The following is a 24,419-nucleotide window of genomic DNA, read 5'->3' as shown; positions in this document are numbered from 1 at the left end:
ATGAGCCCAGTTCATGCGTATAAAAAGCATTTTTAAAAAAGTGCTCAGCACTTTGTACTGAAACTGGTGTTTTCTTACTTCTATTATAATTACCAACCCTATGACTGATTTTTTTCCCCCTGCTGTCTCATTTTTATAGTTGTGGTTTGGCAACAATTTTCAAAACATATTTTTCTAGAAATTGCCTGTTTATCTAGGCTTTCAAATGTACCGCATTGAAGTTGCTTATATTATTTACATAAGATTTTTAAAAAGATTTCATTTATTTATTTGACAGATAGAGATCACAAGTAGGCAGAGAGGCAGGCAGAGAACGAGAGAGAGAGGGAAGCAGGCTCTCTGCTGAGCAGAGAGCCCGATGCAGGGTTCGATCTCAGGACCCTGGGATCATGACCTGAGCCGAAGGCAGCGGCTTAACCCAATGAGCCACCCAGGTGCCCTACAGAAGATTTTTAAAAATCTTGGATCCATCTGTACTTACATGCCCTGTTTTATTGCTGGTGTTTATTTGTACTCTTTGTCTCTTAATCTCGTGTGCCAGAAGTTTATTCATCTCCTTAGAAAAGCTGCATTTGATTTTGTGGATCATGTTGATTTGCTTTCTATTTCGTTCGGCTCTCATCTTTAGTAGTTCCTGCTATTTTGTTCACACTTAGTTCTGGGGGTGGGTAAGTGAGTTTTATGTTTTTTTATTTTTTCTTTTTCAGTTTTTGCTGTTGGTGTTCCCCACCCACCCCCCCGTTGTGTTTTATACTAATACAGAATAGTCATTTATGAAAGAAGCTGGCAAAAATAGTTTATGCAGAGAAGTGTGTTCCGCACGTCGGGACCTCTGATGGAGCACTGCTATGTATATGTGTGAGAAGCCGACCAGATTCTCCAGTGACTGAACCACAAGTGAGAGCTCGTAGGGCAACCATCAGACAGAGCAGGTGGGAAGCGGGGGTGTGCTACCCAGTGTTGCGTCAGGTTCCTCTGTCTCCAGCTCTTCAATCCAGTGCTAACCTAGTGTTGCTGGGAAGGAGTTTCATGCAGGTGATTAGCAGCTATCAGCAGTTGATTTTCAGTGAAGGAGATGATCCTCACCAATCTGACGGCTTGATCCGGCCAGTGGAAAGGCTTTAAGAGCAGAGCTGAGACTTCCCTGAGGAAGAAGTTCTACCCAGGGAGAACAATTTCAGCAGGTGTCTGCGTCCCAGTCTACCCTTCTTGATGGGAGGGGGTTATCTCGGGCTTGCCCTGCCAGCCCCCCACGGTCACACGAGTCAGTTCCTTGCAGTGTCTCTCTTACTATTGGTCTCCTCCTGGTTCTCTTCCTCTGACTAATGTACTCACAAATTACTGCCTTGTAATTTCTTGTAAATTTCTTCTGCCTTGTAAATTACTGCCTGTATTTTCTTTATGTTGAGTTTTGATCTTTATCCAAGTCATGCATGTTTATGATTTAAATGCCCTGTTATTCTACAAGGGTCATTATAAAAAATAACCCCTACTCTAGAGGCAGCCATGGATAACTTTCAACCTCGGCATCTCTAAGTAACATGCATATGTCGCTCCTCTGGCTTTGTCAGTTACAAGCATGATTTCTTGACTCCCTCCTCTGGTTGGCTCTTTAACCATCACCCATTGCCTGGTCGTCCCCCCACCCCCGCACCCCCAGAACATTTGCATTGGTATTTTGTTTAGATCAATAGTCAGCACTATTATGATGATGGTGGTAAATGCTGTTCATAGCAGAGCATAGTCTTGTATGATTGGTTTTGTTCTTTCCTGCATCATACATTGTATGTCCCCATATACTCATAAAATGAAAATGGATTATAAATTACACACAGACACACGTATGTGCTCATTATAGATCTCCTCAGTTGTCATCTTGAGATCTCATTCACTGTGATTCTGGGGATTCATTTTATTTCTCTCTTGGATTGTATCTTACTGGATCCCGGGTTGCTGTCTTTCATGATTTATACTACTGTTCTGGAGGAGTACCTTTTTAAGTAGCTTTCTAAGAACACACATAAGGAAGGCAAAATTTTTTGAGACTTTAATGTCTGAAAGTGTTGCTGTTCTATCCTCACACTTTATTTGGTAGCTTGCCTGGATGGAAAGGAGTTTATGAGGGATTAATCCACTGTCTTTTCATTTCCAGGGTTGCTTTTTAGAAGTTTAATGCTAGTCTAATAACCAGTTTTTATTGTTGAATTAAAAAAAAATTTATTTGACAGCATAAGCAGGGAGAGGGGCAAAGTGAGGGGGAGAAGCAGGCTTAGCAGAGAGCCTGATGCAGGGCTGGATCCCAGGCTTAGAATCTTGACCTGAGCCAAAGGCAGATGCTCAACCAACTGAGCCACCTACGTGCTCAGTTGTTATTTTTTTAAATCCTTTTTTCCCTGTCTGGAAGCTTATAAGATCTTCCATTTGCCCTCAGTGTTCTGGTTTCCCCAAAGTCTGGTGATTATTGGCCTTCTGATAATATTTAAGAAAAATATATTTATGATTGTATGCGGGTGAGACTCCTGAAATATGATCTTAATGGTAGGGCAGGAGATTTTAACCTGGTTTTTGGCCCCTTGGATGGTATTTAGAGTATCCAGGAACTTTAATTAGAACGAAATCATGTCTTTATTTTCATTTAAACTTTATCTTAAACTTCACCTTTTCTTCCATCATAAAATCAGGCAATAAACCACAGTTGATAATATTAGAGTCCTTGGAACTTTGTCAGTGGTGAAAATCAGATATTGTCTAAGATCAGTTTTGGCAGATATCTCAAAATATTTTTTGTGCTTACCACTACATTACTGTCCTTAATCGATCCATTGTGCTATTTAATACACTCATTTAGAAGCACTTATTAAAGTGTAGTTTTTTATATCTTATGAGGTGCATGCCATTATAATTGGTTTCTTTTATAAGTCTTTATATTTTATTTTATGCACTTCAAGTCATTTTCTCTGTTCTTCTGGGTTAGTGAGTTTGGCAGGGTAGTAGGTAAATTTCCTTAATCCCTCTTCTTTTCAATGCAGTGACCTCTGTGTTCAGCAGCACGAGGTGCCTGGTGCAGAGACGCTTTATTTGGCTCTCAGTGGTCCAGAGGCTTGCTTGCCTGTTGGGGAACAGGGTTAGTGCACTGTGGACCGCGGGGGAGGGGACATGGTCCTTTCAGTCTTCCCTCTTGCACTCCTCTTCCAGGAGTGCCTCGTGGCATTCATTCCTAAGCCTTCAGGGTTCTGATACGTAGCTTCTGGACTTCACCCTCTGCCCTAAGATTCTACCAGTGTTTGCAACTTTCAGGCACGTGCCACTCTTCTGTCTACTTTCCCAGCTCACACAGTTTTGTGGCTGCTGTTCTTGTTTTCTTTGTCCTTGTCGGTTCCTGCTTAAAAAACAAAAAACAAACCAAACCAAAACAACAACAAAAAAACCCCAACCCACCCCCAGCCCAATAATCCCTGTGCTGCCACGTAGTGGGTCTTAAATTGGAATCTCTTCTGATTTTGAAGGCATTGTCGAATACAGAGAGCAATTTTCTGAGCATTGTGAATTATCTGTTCTTTTTCTTTTATTGAATCAAAATTGAGAGTTAGGGCCATCAGGCAACTTTGGAGGAAGATTGACCTACACATTCCTAGGTGTGAAGGGGAGGAGAGTTTAGGTCGGATCTCTGGGGGCTTGAATGCCTTCTGTGTCCCCAACCAGCTATGGGACCTGACCCTTTCCGCTGTGGTCCTAATTTCTACAGCAGGAATCTTGAAATGCTTGTGTTTAAAACAAGATGAGATTGTTCATTAAGGCTTTGGGCAAGAGCCTTGTCTTTAGTGGGCATCCGTAGTAGTACTGCTTGTATTGTTAGGCCTGTTATGTAAGGACCTCTTTATTTTGATATTTGGAGCAGGGGTGTTGGCGTGATACTCAATGGCATGTCCTTCGTAACCGCAGAGGGGGAGAAGCAGGCAGCCCGGTGATCGTACTTCCTTTGCGGAACAGAGCTGTTTCCGTGCTTCGGTATCTCTGTGTCAGGAGGGCTTAGTGCAGGGGTTGTCGGACTTTGTTCACATTTTAGGGAACCCCGCAGGTGTCCTTTCCTTTCAACATCCCATGGTCACAGCGTCCAGCCAGCAAGGCTCCGCTCCGATCCCATGGCAGTCAGCGTTCGGGGCTTAGAGCGCACCCCCCGAGAGCCTTGCTTTCCTCTCCGGCATCAGAAAATAGCCGTCAGACTGAGGCCTCATGTGACAGAAGCCAGGCTGCATCTTGGCATGGCAGCCAAGCACTTGAAAGTGCTCCCTTGTCCCTGAGGCGGTCACAGTGCGTCAGCTGACACCATCTTGCCTTCTTCTACAGCGTCTCGTGACCCTGGCGCTTTCAGTTCTGTGGTGCCTGTGGAGCACGGCACCTGCTCCCTTCACTAGACCACAGGGCCTCAATGGTCAGCTCGACTAGTGTGGCCAGAAGTCACAAGGGACCAGGGCCCTCCAGTCTGTCTGTAAGGCCCACCAGTGAGGCCACGTCCACCGGCTGCAAAACCTCCTGGCCTCTTGCTCGATTCTCTGAACACCAGTGGTCTTGACCCTCCTCATATCAAAGTGGTTCGATGCTAATTCGAAAATCGCATAGTCCTTCAATGTGAATCTGTGGCAATTTGTCGATATAATTTAATAACTGGGGGAAAATTGAGGGCTCCTCTTTGGTGTGATTTTCTCCACATCTGCCAGTTTTTCTCATCTGCTGGGGGTGGGGTGATGAAAAGATCTGAGAATGAGAGTGACTTTTAATTTCACCTGGGGCCGTAAATCAATACACATTTATTATTCCGCCAGCACTAGCATTTCCCTGGGTGATTCTGTAACACATGTAGTGTCAGAATGATTTGAAATTTGTCCTCATTAGGAAAGCAAAGGACGCCTTTTTTTTGCAAGCATAAGCAAGTGAGCCTGCCTGTGTCCCCACATGCTGTCACACATCTTATGAAAAGGGAAACTGTTGGTCTTTGGGGAATGGGTGGGTTGGGTTTACAGACACAGCCCCTGTCTGGTGTTTGTGACCACAGTTCACTGTGACCTCAGCTTTGCGACTACTGCTATCACCTATGATAAAGGAATAAGCTTAAAGTAGGAAAAAAAAAATCATGTCTACAAAAAAGGTTTTCCTGTGAGCAACAGCACCATGAATAAAATTGCTGTGAGGTGAGGCTGTATGGAAAAGTAGGGGTGGTTGCAGGAAGGATGGAAAACTCAGTGTCACAGCGTTAGAAACTGCTACCGCCTGGTGAGCAGCCAGAAACACGGGTTGTCCATTTTACGTGATCGCGTGAATCCATGCGAAGCTGACTTCGGCTGACAGCTGTTAACTGACATCACATCTGCGTTGTGGGGTAAAGGATCCTGGTGGGAGTGATGGGGGATGTCTTAGCCTGTCTGGCTGCAGGCACAGAGTATCGTAGACTGGGTGGCTTAACCCACAGACCTTTAATTCTCACCATTCTGGATGCGGGCCAGTCTGAGAGCAAGATGCCAGCAGGTGTGGTGTCCGGTGAGAGCACTCTTCCTGGCTTACAGATGGCATAATCCCATTCACAGGGATGGCACCCTCTGGGTCCAGTCAGCTCCTAAAGGCCCACCTTTCAGTGCCCTCACACTGGGGATCAGGGCTACAACATCCGGATTTGGGGGAACAAACTTGGAGAGCAGGTGGACTTGTTGGAGCCTAGCGGGTGGAAGGGGTTGGAAGGCTGCGTTGGGCCATCCTGATGGCCAAGATCTTGGTCAGTGACCAGGCTGGCCTTTTTAGAGGCTGTTGGGCGAGATGGTTCTGGCAGCTTGTCCACCGGCACTCATTTCCCTCTGGTATTTTGACCTGCTGGTACAGCTCTCCTGATGGCAGATGGTCTCCTGTGTCAGGGGAGGGGACCAGACCCCACTGGCTTCCTTCCTGTTTCTTCACCTGCTCCTGGCATCTCCCTTGGGGACCTTAATGAAAAAGGCCTGGTGTCAAAACAGGAGGCATTTAGAGTGAATTAAAAAAAAAAAAAAAGTCACAGGAAGGACTGGGAAAGTGATCACTATACATCGATGGTACAGAGCACGCTGGTACCTGCAACCCACGATGCGTGCCCAGTGGAGTCTGTCCACAAAGACACCAGGCCAAACCATCTGTACAGCCTGGCTCTGTCTGGATAGAATGCGGGAGTAGACCAAAGGACTCTCTGGTGACTGCCCTGCGAAAGCGGTTGCAGAGGGTGAAGAAAGGGAGCAAAGGAACCTTCCAAGGTAAGGGAAATGTTCTCTATTGGGTTTGGGGTTGGTTAAATGGCTGTGACCATCGGCACAATCCATCACATCGAAGGTCTGGAAGCTGTGCCTCTTACCCTGTGTTAATTATACTTCAGTAAAATATGATAAAAATGAAAACAAGCAAACAAAAAATCGAATCCCTGGGTGCCTTTTTGAGGCAGGGTGTTAGTCAATCATGATGAATTTTAGTACTGTGGGTTTTTGTTTTTTATTTTTTGTTTTCAGTGAACTCAGGGCTGATTGCCATGCCTAACTGCCTCTTTTGACCATTTGCCAGGTCATGATCTTTACCGGCGCATGTACGGCACTTGTCTCGACCACCTTCTAGCCACTTACTGCTTTATCCCAGTTCAGAGAGAATAACCTGCTTGTTTCCAAATCAAACTTTCTGTGATGATGGAAATGTTCTAAATCTGCACTCTCCAGCATGATAAATAACTGATGGCCATATGTGGCTCTTGAGCGCTTGAAATGTGGCTAGTCAAAGGAGGATTAAGTTTTGTTAATTTTAAATTTAAATAGCCACTCGTGTTTGAAGGTGAAAGTGCTATTTTAAACAAAAGATCAGGGGATGGGAATACAGCGATGACAGTGATTACAGTCAAGGACCACCTCACTGAGCAGGTGATGTCTGAACACAGGTACGATGCTAGTGAAGAATGAGAAGGAGCAGCATGAGCAAACGTCCTGTGGTAGGAGCATGTTCAACGTGTTAGAGGAGAAGGGCAGAGGCTGGGTGCTGGAGCAGCGGGAGAGAAGGGGAGAGTGGTAAAGCTGAGGGCAGAGGGGTCAGCTCCATCCAGTTGGTTTGGTTGGGTTTGGCTACTGCAAAGAGGTGAAAAAGATCATCTTTTCTGCGTATAGCAGGTCATGGTGACCGTCATCTGCCAGGTCAGCAGACAGTGTGGGGCAGTGCAGGGGCCCTGTGTTTTCCTGAAGAGGAGCTGCCCGATGTCCAGATTTGGCAGACCCTGAGCTGGTGTGCAACACCGGATACCACACATCAGCCCTGGGATCCTCCCTCAGGTCAGGACTTACCAGCTCTCCCCTATTGCTTTGAATCCTCAAACTAGCTGTATGGTTTTCACCGTACTCCAGCCTGGGCTTAGAGAATTGGAAGAGGTTGATAGCGTCTGGCTGCCCAGGGAGAGGCGGAGCATGGCTGGGAGCTCTGAGCTCTGCTGCTGTTTCTCTGATGTCTTTGGGGGAGCCACCTGCTGTTTCTAAGCCTCAGTTTCCCCACCTGCAGTATGGATTAGATGGTCTCTGAGTCCTTTTCCAGTTCCAATGCTCTGATTTTAAGACCACCTCATGTGTGTACAGAAGTTGTGTTCTCTCTCATCTGGTCGTGGGCCAGATATGGGGGGCTGGCCAAGGTGGTGGTGGGGGTGTGTCTCAGTGACTTGGTCTCTTAGGTAAGACAGCGTTAGTCTTGGTGCAGACCAGTGAGCTGCAGGTGGAAAGCTTTTTGTACCATAGTGGTCTGTGAGGTCCTTGGAATTCCTCTTTGAGTGATTTGTGTTGCTTTTCTTTTGGTTGGTCTGGAAGGTAGAGGCCATGTTCAGGACAGGCCGAGGTGGCTTCTCCTAAACTGTCATGAAGTTTGGGTTGAGGGGTCATGGGCTGTCACCCACAGGGCAGGAGGAGCTCAGCAACCCTGGAGATGGGTGTGCTGAGTGTTGTCGCCATCAGGCCTCTATGTCCCCCTGGCTGGCAGAGAGTGGATCTAGCTGATGTCTGTCTGGCCTCTGGGAGCATGAGTGTGAGAGTCAGGCTTCGCAGAAGTTCATTCTTGCCCTCACTGACCTCTTGTTTCCCTCCAGCAGCCCAGGTAAACAGCTGGTGCTCAAGAACACTCCCAGGGGGATGGTTTTTCCCATTCCAAGGTATTTTCCAGCGTCCTGTTTGATCATTAGAGAACCAGCCAGCCTAGCAAACTGGTTGGCCTCTCCTCTGTCCATCCCCTACACCCTCAGAGTAACTTTATTGAGTTAAGCTTTCAACTCTCTGCACCGACGTTCCCTGAGGGTTAGGGTGACGGTGGCCTTGTGCATAAACACTTCTCTGTCTTCCATAAAATGGCTTGTGAAAGACTTTGCTGATTATGATTTTGACATCCCTCTGCATAGTACGGTAGTTCATATCACAAATTTTTTTTTTAAATTTTTAATCAAAGTATAGCTGACATATAATATTAATTTCAGGTATACAGTATAGTGATTCAGCAATTACCTACATTAGAAAAGCTCGTCAGAGTAAGTGTAGCCACCCTCTGTCACCATACAGTGTTACTACAGTATTACTGACTGTTTTTTTCATATGCCGAACTTTTCCTTCTTATGACTTCCTTATTTTATAACTGGAAGGTTGGACCTCATAATGCCCTTCACCTATTTTGCCCATTCCTCTCCATTTCCCTTCCCTTTGGCTCCCCCTAATTTGTGTTATGTATCTATGAGTCTGTTTCTTACTATTATTGTTTTGTAAGATGCCACGTACAAGTGAAGTCATACAGTATTTGTCTTTCTCTGTCTTATTTCACTTAGCACAGTGCCCTCTAGGCTCATCTGTGTTGTGGCAAATGGCCAAATTTCCTTCTCTTTTAATGGGTTTGCATTAGAGTGCAGTAAATACCTCACTATATTCCAGTATTTATACCACTACTTATATAAAGTTCATTATATCCCAGGATATATACTACACCTTCTTCGTCCATTCATCTCGCAGTGGATAGTTGCTTCCATTTCTTGGCTGTTGTAAATAATGCTAAAATAAAACGAGGGGTGAATTAGTATTTTTGTTTTCTTTGGGTAAATACCTGGTAGTTAAATTACTGGATTATGGGGTAGCTCTGTTTTTAGTTTCTTGAGGGCCCTCCATACTGTTTTCCACAGAGGCTGCCCCAGTGTCCTTTCCCACCCACAGGGCAGGACAGTTCCTTTTCCTCCACATCCTCGCCAATGCTTGCTTTCTTCTTTTTGATACTAGCCACTCTGATTGGTGTGGGGTCATATCATACACATATTTTATTGCCTCAAGGATAGATACTGAGGTGGATGAGAAACGATCTCTCCTCTGAGTGAGCTCCTAGGAGAAACAATGTAGGAAGCGTGCAAGGCCGTGTCACCAGACACCCGTGAACCTGGTCCAGAGCGAGGGGGCGTGGAGTGCAAGTGTCAACTCCTAGAGTATGAACTGTCAGGAAATAGTTACGAGAGGAGGAGACACTTGAGATAAGTCTATAGAAAGGAGTGTTGACTCACTCAGACTGTGCAAATACATCAGTAGGAAATTCATGAGACTTGAAGTCAGACCCTTTGGGCCCATGTTCCCACCCGACCTTTCTAAGCCTTTTATTTAATCTTCATAATGACTGTGCTTTGATCTCCGTCTTTAGCCTCACATTATGATCATGGACATTATGTGTGTTATGTAAATATTAGTAATTGTCACCTAAGGATCCCTGAAATAAATTGCTTTATAAGATAAATTAGTTTTATTGAAATACAGTATACATACAGTAAAATTCACCCGTACCATTTGGTGAGTTTTTTAAAAAAAGATTTTAATTTATTGGGGCACCTGCATGGCTCAGTGATTAATCATCCAGCTCTTGATTTAGGCTCAGGTCATGATCCCCGGGTCCTGGGATCGAGCCCCGCATCGGGCTCCCTGCTCAGTGGGGACCCTGCCTCTCCCTCTCCGTCTGCCGGCTGCTCTGCCTACTGTGCTCTGTCTGCCAAATAAATAAATAAAATCTTAAAAAAAGAGATTTTATTTATTTATTGGAGAGGGAGAGAGAGAACACACGTGGAGCAGAGGGCAGGCAGAGGAGCAGAGGGGGAGGGACAAGCAGATTTAACGCTGAGTGTGGAGCCTGGTGGGGGCTCGATCTCAGAACCCTGAAAGTGTGACCTGAGCTGAAACTAAGAGTCAGACACTTAACTGACTGAGCCACTCAGGCACCTCTTAAAGCATGGAGTCACAGAACTACCAACACCATGAAAATATAGAGTATTCTGTCAATCTAAGAAGTGCCATCATGCACTTTGGAAGTCTCCCTAACCACTGATGTGCTTTCTGTCAGCATAGTTTTCCTTTTCTAGAATGTGGTATAAGTGAACTAATGAATTATTTAATCGCTTGTGTCTGCTTTCTTTGATGTAGCATAATGCTTTTGTGGCGCCGTTCCGCTCTCGCCGATTGTGTTGGTAGTTGATTCTTTTTCATTGCTGAGTAGTCTTCCACTGTACAGATACATCACAGTTTCTCCATTTACCAGTTGTCAGACATTTGTGTTGTTTTCAATTTTTTGACACTATGAAAACAGTAGCTTAGAACACTGGTTTCCAAGTTTCTGTGTGGACAGAAGCTTTTGTTTCTCTTGGTAAACACCAATGAATTCCAGAGTCCTATGGTAAGTCTACATTTATAAGGAATGCCCGATCTGTTTACGAAGTGATATATATACATTCATTCCCACTAGCAGTATATGAGAACTCTTATCACTCTACATCCTTACCGCAGCTTGTCTTACGTCTTTAATTTTAGTGATTCTAGTGTGTACATGGGAGTATCTCATAGTGGTTTTCATTTCTATTTCCATGTTGACTGATGATGTTGGTCATTTTTCGTGGGCTTACTTGCTAGTCGTATGTCTTGTTTGGTGAAACGTTCAGATCTGCTCATTTTTAAAAAAGTGCGTCATCTGTTTTCTTACAGAGTTGTAGAAATTCTCAGTATATTCTGAATGCAAGTCCTTTATGCATTATTGGGGCACCTGGGTGGGTCAGTTGGTTAAGCGGTTGCCTTCAGGTTAGATTATGATCTTAGGATCCTGGGATAGAGCCCTGCATCGGGTTCCCTGCTTAGTGGGGAGTCTGCTTCTCCCTCTCCCTACCCCCATGCATGCATGCTCTTTCTCTCTGTCTCAATAACATTAAAAAAATCCATTATCATTTTCTAATTGTCCTTTGCCAATTTTTCTGTCAGATTTTTGGCCTTCTCTTAGAGATTGCTAAGCACTCTTTATACATTAGAGAGGTTAACCCTTTGTGATATTTTTTCCTAGTTTGTATTTGTATATAATGTATCCCCTGCATAAGTTTTAGTTTTTGTGTAATCAAGTATATCAATTGTTCATGGTTTTGAGATGGTTATAAAAGGCCTACACCAGTACAAGGTCATAAAGAAGCTTGCCAGCATGGACATAATCTCTGTCACTTACCTCTAACATATATTTACCCTTGGTTTCTGAGTGAGTGGCTGAATTTTTTTTTTTTTAACCTTTGTGCTCTGATCTTTTGTCTGTTAAGTAAAGACTCAGCTCTGAGAAATCATGGGCCAGTGCTGTTAACAGTGAAAACTGAATACCTAACCAGGAAAAGGCTGTCGCTGTTTTTACAGAGTTCATGGTTTAGTAACCTGAGAGGTATTTAGGATGCCAGAGAGAAGGCAGGCTGGTACGTTTTAGAACCGAGAACAAATCCAGGTCCTGCCATTAGCTGAGTGACCCTGGGCAAGTCATTTACCCTCTGTGCATCTGTTTCTCTACTGCAGGTTCCCTCTTGCCTGGGCCAAGAGAATTACCTGAGACATCACTTTCTTGAAACCAGCAGTGCTACGTGCCTGCTGGGCTTGCACTTCCTCATCAGTGGCTTCCTAATCCTTGGGAAGGAATCGTCTCAGAAGCTCCTTTTGTAATTATATTTAGGACTGTCTCAGCCGGGAACACCATAACAAAAGACCATAGGTTTGGTGGCTTAAACAACAGAGATTTATTTCTCATGGTTTCTGGAGACTGGACCTCCAATGTCAAGGTGCCAGCAGGAGCAGTATTTGGTGAGGGATCTCTCCTGGGTTATAGACAGCTGCCTTCTCACTAGTAGCTCACCTGGCCCTTCCTCAGGGCATGTAGGTAGAAGGAGCGAGAGAATGACTTCCCCTTCTTAGAAAGGCACAAATCCCATCACGGGGGACCCTCCTTACACTTCATCTAACCCTAATTACCTCCCAGAGGCCTCATCTCAAAACACTGCACTGGGGGTATGGGCTCAGCATTTGCGTTTTGGGGGAACAGAAACCATCCGTGGCAGGGACCGCTGGTGTCTGGAGCTGATGACTGCGAACTGTGACAGTATGTGGCGAGAGGGGAGGCAAGTGGGTTTGGGTGGGAAAACTACAGAGGACTTGTAGGATGTTGAAAGCTGGTTGTGGGCAAGGGAGGGGGCAGACCTGTGCTGGCCTCAGTCCTTTGTGGGTTCTCCTGCAGGGTTTACTTCGTTCTGAGGCAAGTCAGTGCAGTGCTAGTGAGCCAGACCTCCTAGATCTGGGTGAAGCTTTGCGACGGCCGCAGCCTCTCTTCTCCCAGACTTCAGGGAGGCAGTCATTCCTCAGAGCTGATCCTGGAAGCAGGGGGTGGTTGGTAGAAATAATCCACGGGCAGGAAAAGCCCGAGTTTTGCATATTGGTTTCTCCACATTTAAATATAACATTTACTCTGTGCCAGTGTTAGCTTGCAATCTCCTCGGAAGCTTCCCAGGTATAATCTGCAACCATCCTCCGTGAGTGGAGGGCAGGGAGGAACCAAAGAAGGACAGCCCACTCCAGATTGGTAGGTGGCAGATGTAATACGCACGGGAACTTACAAGGCTTGTCTTGGGCGGCTGCAAGATGAGTGATTTCTGCTTGCCAGAGTCTGAAAAGTTTCTGTGGAGGTTATGACTGGGTTCAGTCACATACCTAGTCCAGTCTAGCCTCAGCACCACACTTCTGTCTCAGGGCTTTATCCTTGGAGCACCTTCTAGGAGCAGGGGTCTGAGGCAAGTGGTGTTCCCATTCCAAGGACAGAGGAGGGGGTGGGGAGACTCCAATTGCTCAGGTCCAGTTTGCAGGTCAACTGACGGTCATGTGCTCCTTTTTTTTTTTTTTTTTAAAGATATATTTATTTTAGAGGGAGCAAGCAGGGGGAAGGGCAGAGACAGAATCTTAAGCAGACTCCACACTGAGCATAGAGCCCCACGCGGGCTCAGTCCCATGACCCTGAGATCCTGACCTGAGCTGAAACCAAGAGTTGGACGCTTAACCGACTAAGCCACCCAGGCGCCCCAAAGCTTATGTTCTTGATGACCTCCTCCAGCTCTTCAGCCCTTGTGACCGGCTTTCACAGTCTTGTATGCCCCTTGTTCTGCACTTGCCCCTGAGTGGTCAAGCAAGGGCCTTCCTTAGCATGGAGGGGGCTCATTCGGTGGCTCTTGGGCTGCTTGGAGGCGAATGCCACAGCAGCTGTGCATGCATGTGTAAGAGAGAAAACACATCAAGAAGTAATTCCCATAATCAGTGACAACTTTTTTCCAGCAATAGCCCTGTGATCCAAACGATTTATGAAGTCCTCTAGGCAGGGGGTCAGATCACTCAAGGTATCCACTTGGGCCCTCCTGTGATCTAATAAAGATGACACATGAGCAGACTCATTCGATAGGAACACAGAAGCTTCTGTTTGGATAGTGGCGTAGTAATAGTGTCCAAGGCTCTCCCATTTTGGAAGACAACTTTCTCATTATAGACATTTCAGTAAGGACAGGACTTTTGCCATTTAAGGTTTGCTGGGCAGCTATACCCTACCCCCGGCCAACAGAAGGGGCCAAGATGGCAGTCAAATGATTGTACCTGGGGGAAACCAAAAATGCCCATCTGGCTTTGAGGACAGGGAGGTTGGCAACTTTAGAAATTTGACCTGGTTGGGGGGGCCTGGGTGGTGCAGTTGGTTAAACGCTCAACTCTTGATCTCAGGGTTGTGAGATCAAGCCCCACATCGGGCTCTGCACTCGGTGTGGAGTCTGCTTGAGACTCTACCTTTCCCTCTGCCCCTTCTCGTCATGCTCTCACTCTCTAACATAAATAAATATTCAAAAAAAAAAAAAAAAGAACCTTGATGTCGTACATACCATGTGTTTTGACTGCGGGAGGCAGCCCCGTCAGTCCCGAGGAGATGGATGGACCAGGGGCAGGATGCGGCAGGTCAGAACCCCCACCTTCTCCCCTCTTTCAGTGATGTGCATTTCAGCAGGTCCAGCAGGCATCAGGGCAATGGGGTCCCAGTGGAGATTAATTCCTCCTTATCCAGGGCTTTGAAGGAATTCACCCATCTTTGTAGGACATTTCATTGCAAGTTCCAGTGGAGAAGCCTTTTCCCTGGCGTGATAGGGCTTAGTGTGCCCAGCAGCCTAGCAAGCTGATGCAGAGTGAGAGTCAGGGCGTTGGCTGTTGACTGAAGCTCTGTATGTTTGTGATGCTGGGGGGCTTGGCAGGGATCCCTGGTCTGGCATGTGGGGTCACAGACCCTCCTGGCTGATCATTTAAATGTATGAAAGCCTGTGACAGTGCTTCAGTCGACCCTGTCAAGGCGGTGTTTTACTTGTTAATAATTTCATCTGCTTCTTTAATATTCTTTTCATTCTTTTCTACCAGCCCTGCTGCTTCTGGATTCTAGGGGAGATGGAACCTGCTTTCCATGTCATGTTCCTTTGCTTAGCCTTGCACATCATGACCTTTGAAATGTGACCCCCCCATCACTGTTTATTCAACAAGAGTGTCCATACATGGTACTGAGCTTTTTAAAGCTCCTAATGGCGGCAGCTTGGCTTGCGCAGTGACCTGGGAAAGCTTAGGGCAGGTCAGTGTCCACACAAGCCCGGGCCTGTTTAGAACCCTCTCTTGGAGGGAAGGGACCAATATAATCAGTTTGCCACCCTCACTGGTTGGGAGCTCCGTAATTGGTCTCGGACTCCTTTGGCAGTGGCCTTGGGTGTTTAGAACGCACACGACATGCTTAGAGCATTGCCCCCTGCATTCTGGTACCCTTGGCAATGTCATCGGGGTATGGTGGTGGCCAATCTCTATACCAGATCTTTTGTATCTATTAAAGGATCGGTTACCAGGGCTTGTTCTGAGGTAAGGCATCAGCATTTTTTCTCTTTTTCTAAAATTTTTCCCAGAGCATCATCTTCTTGATGGCTGGGGGTATCCAATGCTTTATTAGTGAGGACTGCCTCAGGCTCTTGCAGGCAGACCCAGATGTCCCTCTGTACATCCTGACCCCACAGAGCCCACGTGTGAATCATCCATCCCTTGGCTTCTCCTTGTCTAAGCCATAGGGTTAATTTCTTTTGGACAGCCCACTGTCAATGCTACCAGTTAGGAGATAGCATTCATGCACAGCTCTCAGCAGCCTAGTAACTGCTGTGGTTCATTCCTTCCCAAGAGGCTCTGTCTGGAGGAATGCTATGCAAGGTGTTGGAGCTGTTGCTCTGTAGGTACATCAGGTTTTGTCCCCTTCCCAAGCTGGGACCAAGATTCTATGGGCAGTCTCTTCTTTGTTGTCTCTGCCACAGTCTCTGACTCCTACCTTCTGGAGTCCTAGACACATCTAACTCAAATGCCCAGAGCTTTAATCTGCCTTATTAATATTCTTACCTTCTCAAAGGTGGCTTGCTGCTCTGACCCCCAGTCCCATATGTGCCCTTGCTTTACCAGGTGGCACAAGAGTAAGGGGCATTGTGCCAGGTGGGGAATACAAGTCCTCTAAAAACCCAAATCCCAACCAAGACTTCCATCTCTTTCACAATCCTAAGAGATACATAGGCTTCCTTCTTACTAATCACAGCTTTTGGGACAATGAGCAACTTACCTGACCAAACAGCACCCTAAACATTATTGCAACAGCTTGGCCTTGAGTTTTCTGTAGGCTCACTGCCCATTTTTTTCCCCCCTTGCAGATATTCCAGCAAAGGCAGCCTTCACATGTTAACATTGTATCATTGGTGTCATGGGCCCATTTTACTGATGTGGGGAAGGAAGACACAGGAGCAGGTCCATGACCTATTGTGGGGCTATGCAGGTAGTTTTGGGGATAACTTGAAACTCATTATTGTCCCTTCCACATGAAGGCAAGTTGATCTTAGTTACCAGAAATCTCTATACTAATCGAAATCTCTTCGATGAATCTCCTTGACAATGAAGCACTTTTGCAGGGATACTCCTTGCCAAATCATCAGAGCAAACAGTAGCTGTCCATAAATGACAAAAGACTTAAAAATGGCCACGGTTGAAGATTTAAAGTGTTCATTATGGTGTAATTAACAAGAGAATTTGGTTATTTCTGTGCCATACATTTTAAAATTAGGACTAATAGCATTTTACCAAGATTTACATTATGGTGTAATTAATAAGAGAATTTGGTTATTTTTATGACATACATTTTAAAATTATGACTAATAGCATTTTACCACGCTTTTAGGAATTTCAAATAAATCGGCACTAAAGAAAATTTAGCATCATCATTCATAGTCTAATTAATTCAATATCTTCCTTTCATAAGGAAAGAGAACAAATCTTTTGAGATATTCTGGGGACTCTCTGGAAAATTCCCAAGTTGGTTCATAGTTAAGACTTCATTGAAAATTTGATTTGGGGGAAATTTTTCAAAAATACCCAAAGGTTTAAAAACGCTTGATTAAATAGGATCACAGGTCACTGTGAAATAATACTTAGTTTCCCATTTAACTAAAGCGATAATTAAAGACTTCAAAGGCAAGTGCAGAAAGTTACATAGCTGTGAAAAACATACCCCTTTTAATAGAAAGTCAGTTTTGTTAAATAATCAAAGACCTGATAAAGGTAACATGAAGCACAGGAAATTATTTTGACAAAACACAGAATCTTTGTTTTCTGGGAAGATTACCTAAAAAGTAAAGAAAAACCTTTCATAATCTCATCCAAAAGAAGACCAGTAGTCCAAGAAAACTTTGTCCTTGTAGCAGATGAAAGAAAATTATGTTTTAGTTTTTCATACGTACATGTTTGATATTAAAGCTTATTTTTCCTTAAGCTAAATAAGTAGGGCTCTTTTACAGAATAAAATCCTCCTCTTCAGTCTCCTCACTTTCCCAGAGATCCCACCACTTAGCATCCTAACCAGACATTGTCACAGGTGCCTAGATCTTCAGCCACTATCGCTTGCAACGTCCTAGCTTTGCAGGAGGGCACGCCACGGTCTCCAGCTGATGATCCTGCTCTGCCAGCTTGCTGGCCAGCCCTGAAGCTGGCAGAGCAATGGACGGACCACCATTTGTCCTTCTGTATCCTCAGCTCTTCCTCCAACTCTGTAACCTGAGCTGCAGCCTCTGGTGGGACATCAGTGCCCAGCCGAACAGTGCACAATCGGGGCCAGCCCACTGGAGCACCCTGTGTTTCCCTTCTGTGCTGCAGTGCACTGTGGTGTGGGTCCTCATACAGGCACATTAAAGCATCTCCTGTTGTCTCATAATAGTCCGCAAGCATCTAATATATGGGCCCCTCCTCCCTACTTAGAGGTCGGTAGCCAAGTCCTGCGGATGCCTCCTTCCTGGCTGGCTCACCAGTTGTTAGTTCATGAGCAACTTGGGGCTTCCCAGGTGTGATTGGAAACCGGCCTGCATAGGTGGAGGGCAGGAAGAGATGGAAGAGACGGATGGTAGTTTTATTAGCAAGTGAGCTCATACACGAGGCTTGCCTTGGTTGGCCACAACATGAGATTTCTGCAATCCTGTCCACCCGATCTTGAAAATTTATGTGGAGGTGTTACCTGGGTTCTGTCGCATACCCTGTCCAGAGAGCGCCGACAGCACACCTCTCTCTCAAGGCTTGGTCCTTGGGGCAGCTTCTGGAAGTGGGGAAGGCAATTGGGGCTCCCATTCCAAGTCTGCAGTTGCCTGGTCCAGCTTGCAGGTCAACCGGTGGTCAGATCTTCTTGATGACCATCTTCAGCAGCCAGGCACTGCTGTAAGCGCTCTGAAGTATCCTTCTGAAGTGGTATTTCAGGTTCAAGCAGAGAATCGGAACCACTCTAAAAGGCATAGAATAGGGCTTTATTGTTTACTGCAGGGATGAGACTTTCTAGGCTGGTGGGGGCTGCAGAAGAAGCATCTGTCAGAATATTGTCCCTGAAGGCAGCAGGGCTGTCTGGAAGGAGGGAAAGGGGGGTGTAGAGCGAAGCAGAGAGCAGGGAAAACGGGAACCCCGCAGAGGGACCGGAACCACACTTGACCCTCACTGGTGTGGCCTCAACGGTGCGGGTGATTGGAAGCAGAAACCTTGACAAACTACTGTGGTCCTGAGAACACTCAGTGTACTGAGAACACTCAGAGTTGTTCTTACACTTTTTCACATTGCACCGTGCATACTTTTTCCTAGGTAATCAGTTCCCGACATTTCTTTTATAGGGGTGCTTCGCGTACTTTGGGGCTTGCGTTAGCACTTAGTGTGGCTGTTTGGTGGAATGAGTTAGTGCATGCGTCACGTGTTTGAACCCTTGAACATGAATTGCTACATTGACTGCACATTATTTGCTTGCCAGGGGCTGCGGTATCACACTCCCCGCCACGGTAGAGAGAAATGAGCTGTGAGTGCTCGGGTCTGTTTCCCCAGCAAGCAGTGGAGTCCAGATGTGAGCAAAGGTCCGCTGGTGCATCACTGCCCTTCAGCCAAGCCCCCCTATCCAGCAGTGAGCTCCTTGGGATAGGGAGAGGAGATAGGAGATATCCCAGGGATAGGAGAGGACAGCCAAAGCTATTGTGGCTTGTCTCAAGATACATGGGGTGTGTGTGTGTGTGTGCGTGCCCCAGCTCCTTGGGACTTAGAAGGGGTGAATGCAGACTCTCTCTACATCTGAGAATTTAGGGATGAGGGATTTGCCAACAGATTAAATGGAATCAGAAAGGCTTCAGGTGTGAGGGTTGAGCAAAGGCAGAATTCAGCCTCTGAATGTGGGGTCTCAAAGTGCTTGACTGTGTCAGTCTCCCTACATTTTCTGTTTTCTGAATCCTGTCAGCACCTGGGTCTGTGTTGATGTGTTGCCTTGGAGCCTGTGGGTGCCAACACCCATGATGAGAGTGGGTCCCTGCACAGAGGGAGCTGTGATTTGGAGATCCTTGCCCACCCCCTCTCCTTCCCCTCGTGGACCCTGCTTTGTCACCTCATGCACAGCAGGGACTTGGGATCTACCAAGAGGCTAGGTTTGGCATGGTCCTTACTGATAATTTGAGGAGGTGACAATGATAATAATAAGAGTAATAATAATAATAAAATTCAGTGAGATGATTCTTTTAAAGAACTTAAAAGTTCGAAATAATGTTAGATAAAAGAGTTGCAAAGACGTTACAGAGATTTCCCGTATATCTTTCATCCAGCCTCCCCTGACGTTAACATCTCACATAGATAACCAGGACACGTTTGCCCAAACTCCGAGATTACTGGGCTATTACCAAAACTCCAGGCTCCATTCCATTTTCCCCTAGCGTTTCCACTTCATATCGTTTTTCTGTTCCAGGATCCGGTCCAGGACAGTACAGGTAGTGATACGTATGAACTGAGTAAATTGTGGCGTGGAATAAAGGGCATAGTTTAGACCTCTGTCTCCATAGTTTCCAATCTGCGACAGGTTCTTGGTTGTTCCTTAACTTTCATGACCTTGACGTGTGTGAACAGTAGTGCTCAGGTATTTTGTAGACTGTCCCTCCATGTGGGTTCATTTGGTGCTTTTTTTCAGGATTGAGCTGAGGTTATGGATTTTGGGGTAGAACACCAAGACCTGTTCTTTTTGTCCTGTCATCTTATATCAGGAAGCACATGATATTGGCAGGACTCATTAATTGTCCTGTTAAACTTGATCACTTGGCTTAGATCCCTTGCCAGGCTTCTCCCCTGCTATTTTCCCCTTACTATATCCTACTTGTTAGATACCCGTCACGAGCCCAGCCCACACTCAGGGAGGAGGGAATTCAGCTGCACCTCATAGAAGAAGGATTAGCAAAGCATCTGGGGACATATGTTAAGGCCAACCACCATTGATCAGTATTCTGGGGGAGATGCTCTGATGCCTTGCAGATATCTTGTTTCTGGGGAGATGATTTTTCGAATGATTTTGTTCAGTTTTGAAGCCAGGAAAACAGGCTGTCTTCCTTCTTCCCAGCTTTCTGGCACTAGGTTAGTGAGTTGGGTAATATAATGCTTCAGGAATCTTACTCTTTTGTATACGTGATGCTTTATCAGACTTCTGCTGGCAGTTGCATTTCAGTACTGGAGAGAATCTGGAGGCTGTGTCTCATGATGCACAGGAGCTCCAGGCTGAGGAACGTGGTGGGCTCTAATGTCATGAGATGGTGATGCTGGCTTTTGCGTGTGTGACTCACTCATTGCTTGCAAAGTTAAGGTCAAAACTTATAGGAAGTGCTATGATAACATCAATAGCAGACTTTATTTTTAGCTGCCTTTTCTACACCTTAAAGGCTATATTTGAACTTCTAATTGCCTTGTGTGAATTTAAGGAAAAAACATGGTTGTAAGTAGCTTCATCCCTAATTGGCCCTGTGGCTCTGTGTTGAAGTATTCTTAGTCCAGTGGCGTACTTATATGTTCCCATATTCCCCAGCTGCTTTTTGAATTGTTTGTGAAAAACCACACATAGCATGCACTGTGTTTAGCATTCCAGTTACATTATTGATCAGTGATTGCCAGATATTTTGGCAGAAGAATTTGAAGGGGAATCTCCTACAGGAAGAGGAATACTCAGTTGTCTAAGGGAATATAAATCTGGATTATCTGTTTTTGATCATCTTTTCCAATTCCCAGTGACACAGGTAACTAGCCAACCTATGAGACCGAAGAAGATACTGCCACCTGGTGGCAGCATACTCAATTGATCATTTGTTCAGGGAACAAAGCTGATCCTTAAGGCAAATGGTTTGCAGGTAATCTGTTCTAGCAGGAAGCTAACTGTTGAAATCTGGAACTTTCTCTTCTAGGATGACTTCCTGTTCAGCGTCTCCATTTTAAGTGGGATCCTTTGCAGTATCCTGGCTGTGTTGAAGTTTATGCTGGGGAAGGTTCTGACCAGCAGAGCACTCATAACAGATGGTGAGTAAGGCCAGTGTGCTGATCCTTGGGGCCTGGGCTCACATGGAAAGAAGGTGCTGTTCAGTTGCTTGTCCTGCAGAAGAGCTCAACCATTTGGAATCTGTTCCTCACTCTTCTCCCCTCCACAGGCTGTTTAATGATTCTCAGGACTCCCATATGATGTCTTGTACCCTGGGAATTTGATAAATTTCATGAATCACCTTCACTCTGACCTCCTAACAGTGGGTCAGTGCTCCCCAACCTGTGCTGTTTGTTAAAAGTTCAGATTCCAGAGCCCGAGCCCCTGAAGAGTCTAATGCTGGGAGCTGAGGTGGGGTCCAGGAAGTCGTCATTACAGCAGTGCCTCTGTCTGCGCGGTGCACGCTGAGGTCGGGTGCTGCCTTCACGGCCGAGCCCAGGGGCCAGAACACAGCGTCACAGTGCTCCTACATGACCTTTTGACCACCAGCCTCTCTAGTCTGGCTCAAATACCACTTTCCGCAGCACCTGCTGGTGGCAAGGCGGGGCTGCCGGGGGCTGTGGAGGCCCTTTGCCCCTATGACACCAAAGCTTCTTAAACAGCAAAAGTTATTTAAGGCAGTGAGGGGATCAGCGACTGGGACTGAGCCATCCTGTTCCCTGACTTTCAACCAGTGGGAGGCCCAGCCTGGCTTCTCAAGCTCCCAGGTGGAGCCTGGGGCAGGAGCAGCTGGGGAAAGGCAGGACCCAGCCGGCATCAGCTGGTGTGTTTGCTGCTGGGACAGCATGACGCTGCAGGAGCACGGGGCCGGGGGGCTGCATGGAGCTCTTCTGTGCCTGGCACCGGAGACCAGCGTCTGATACAAAATCAGAACCAGCTCTGTCAGGTTTCTGTCCCATGGTTGTGCAGGCTCCTGCCTGGTCCCCCGAAGTGCATTTGCCCCTTAGAGAACCCCTCGGAGGTAAATGAACTGCTCTCTCCCAGGGCCCGATCTGACGAGCTGGTGGTTCTGTCCGTGAGAACCCTGCTGGCATGCCTGAAGCCCCAGCCTGTGCGTCTTCTGAAGTCTCTGTCAGGGCTGAGACACCAGGGCTTTCTAGGCGTTTTGCATTACGCCGAGCCTAGTGTATGGCCCCCTCAGTCCCTGGCCCGAAAGGGTACCCTTTCCTCTTTGGGGGCAGACCCAGAATCTGAGGAGGAGTCTTTTTTTTTTTTTTTTTTAAAGATTTTATTTATTTATTTGACAGAGGGAGATCACAAGTAGGCAGAGAGGCAGGCAGAGAGAGAGAGGAGGAAGCAGGCTCCCCGCTGAGCAGAGAGCCCGATGCGGGACTCGATCCCAGGACCCTGAGATCATGACCTGAGCCGAAGGCAGCGGCTTAACCCACTGAGCCACCCAGGCGCCCCCTGAGGAGGAGTCTTTATTCCCCGTGATCTCTGTGGCCTGGTGTTTTCTAACCCGGCAAGGAAAATTCCTCCTTTGGACCTGACATCCTCCTTCCCTTGAGGAGGAACAGCCCAGGGCGTGTGCTTGGCTCAGCGCTGCAGGCCGGCGGGCACTAGCCAGGGCTCTGCATGTGGTTGCGTGGAGGCACGCCGCTCTGCCAGGGCCCCGGAGCCCTGAGGCTCCTCCAGCGGCAGTTCTGTGCCTCCCTCTCTGCATCTCTTTACCTGGAACCTGAGGGTCGGGGCAGGCAGGCCTGAGGGAGGCAGTGCTCTGGGCTCCCCGCAGTTAGTACTCACCAGGGGCTCTTCTTTCTGTCTTGGTTGAGACACAAGCCTGCTGGCCTGCAGAGCAACAGCATTTTTTCTGTTCACCTGAGTGCAGCGGAGACACACAATGTGCCCCCTGCACCAGAAGTCTGGGTGTGGTCCCAGCAGTCAGCCCTGCCCCTCCAAGCACGGTTGCAGGGCTCGGCCTGACAGCAGTCTGCCTTCCTGTTAGATATTCGAGGTGGTTTCTGTTGAGGCTTCTGTGTCCTTCTCACTTCCTGCCACTTTATATGGTTTATGCAGAAGGCCACCGTGATTAGTATTTTTTTAAATGAATAACTTTTTAAAAACAATTTTATTTATTTACTTGTCAGAGAGAGTGAGTGAGCACTCAAGCAGGGGGAGCGGCAGGCAGAGGGAGAAGCAGGCTTCCCGCTGAGCAGGGAGCCCAGTGTGGGACTCAGTCCTGGGACTCAATCCCAGGACCCTGGGATCATGACCTGAGATGAAGGCAGACGCTTAACTGACTGAGTCACCCAGGCGCCCCTAATGGATAACTTGATAATCTTCACACACAAAGCCAGCTACACACACAGAGTGTTTCCATCACAGTCTTGAAGCAGGCAGGGGTCGTGACGAAGAGAAGTAGATGGTTTGAAAGGAAACTCTTCCATCCAGAGGCAGAAAGCAGGGGGAGCCTTTCTGGGGGTCGTGGTGGGACAGAATCTGGGGTATTGGGAGAGAGCATGTTGGGTGAGGGGGCACGGACATGGAGTCCACAGTAGGATTCTGGATGTTTTGTTCAATATTTAACACATGGTGACATGATTGATGTTTTTTCTTTCTTTTCTTTTTTTTTTTTTTAAAGATTTTGTTTATTTATTTTACAGACAGAGATCACAAGTAGGCAGAGAGGCAGGCAGAGAGAGGGGGGAAAGCAGGCTCCCCACTGAGCAGAGAGCCCGATGCGGGACTCTATCTCAGGACCCTGAGATCATGACCTGAGCCGAAGGCAGCCAGGCGCCCTTGATTGATGTTTTCTAAAGAACCCTCTAGCTGTCAAGGTGGGGCAGAGCAGAGGGAAGGAGACCTGACGTGGGAGAAGTCTGGGGAGCCACGGGGTGGCAGGGGCCGGGACGGAATGGGGGCAGAGAGGTGGAGAATGGGGGTGGATTTGAGGAAGGTGAGGCAGTATCTGTAAACCAGGGCTCAGGGCTGAATGGTCATCAGGGGCCGAAGAGAGAGAGACACAGAAGGATAGGGAGCGCTATAGCAAAGAGCCAAGACAGCCGGCCACCCCATCCCCAAGCCTGTTACCCATAAGGGGCCCCTGGCGGGTCGGTGAGCTCTGCGGTCCCCTGCTTGGCGGGAGTGCCAGCAGACAATGTGGCGGTCATTACGGCCTCCTGCGAATTGTGTTGTCTGGGCTCCCAGTTGTACTCCTGCACTGACGAGATGTAGGGAGCTGTGGGTAACTATCTCCTCTCCTTCCCTCTCTT

The 24,419-nt window shown here is 46.9% G+C and overlaps 1 protein-coding gene across 1 annotated transcript in view; it reads left to right on the top strand.

Moving 5' to 3' along the window:
* The window catches only part of TMEM163 (transmembrane protein 163), a 224,929-nt gene that overhangs the window by 193,820 nt on the left and 6,690 nt on the right, over positions 1-24,419 (top strand). Inside the window, exon 6 of the mRNA XM_059166703.1 lies at positions 21,137-21,248. Within this exon, the coding sequence (XP_059022686.1) occupies positions 21,137-21,248 (112 nt within the window). The remainder of the gene's footprint in view (positions 1-21,136; positions 21,249-24,419) is intronic.

The sequence above is a fragment of the Mustela lutreola genome, chromosome 3 (assembly GCF_030435805.1).
Source record: "Mustela lutreola isolate mMusLut2 chromosome 3, mMusLut2.pri, whole genome shotgun sequence".
NCBI classification, from domain to species: Eukaryota; Metazoa; Chordata; class Mammalia; order Carnivora; family Mustelidae; genus Mustela; species Mustela lutreola.
The sequence above is the reverse complement of the archived record's forward strand: the minus strand, read 5'-3'. Positions and strand labels throughout refer to the sequence as shown.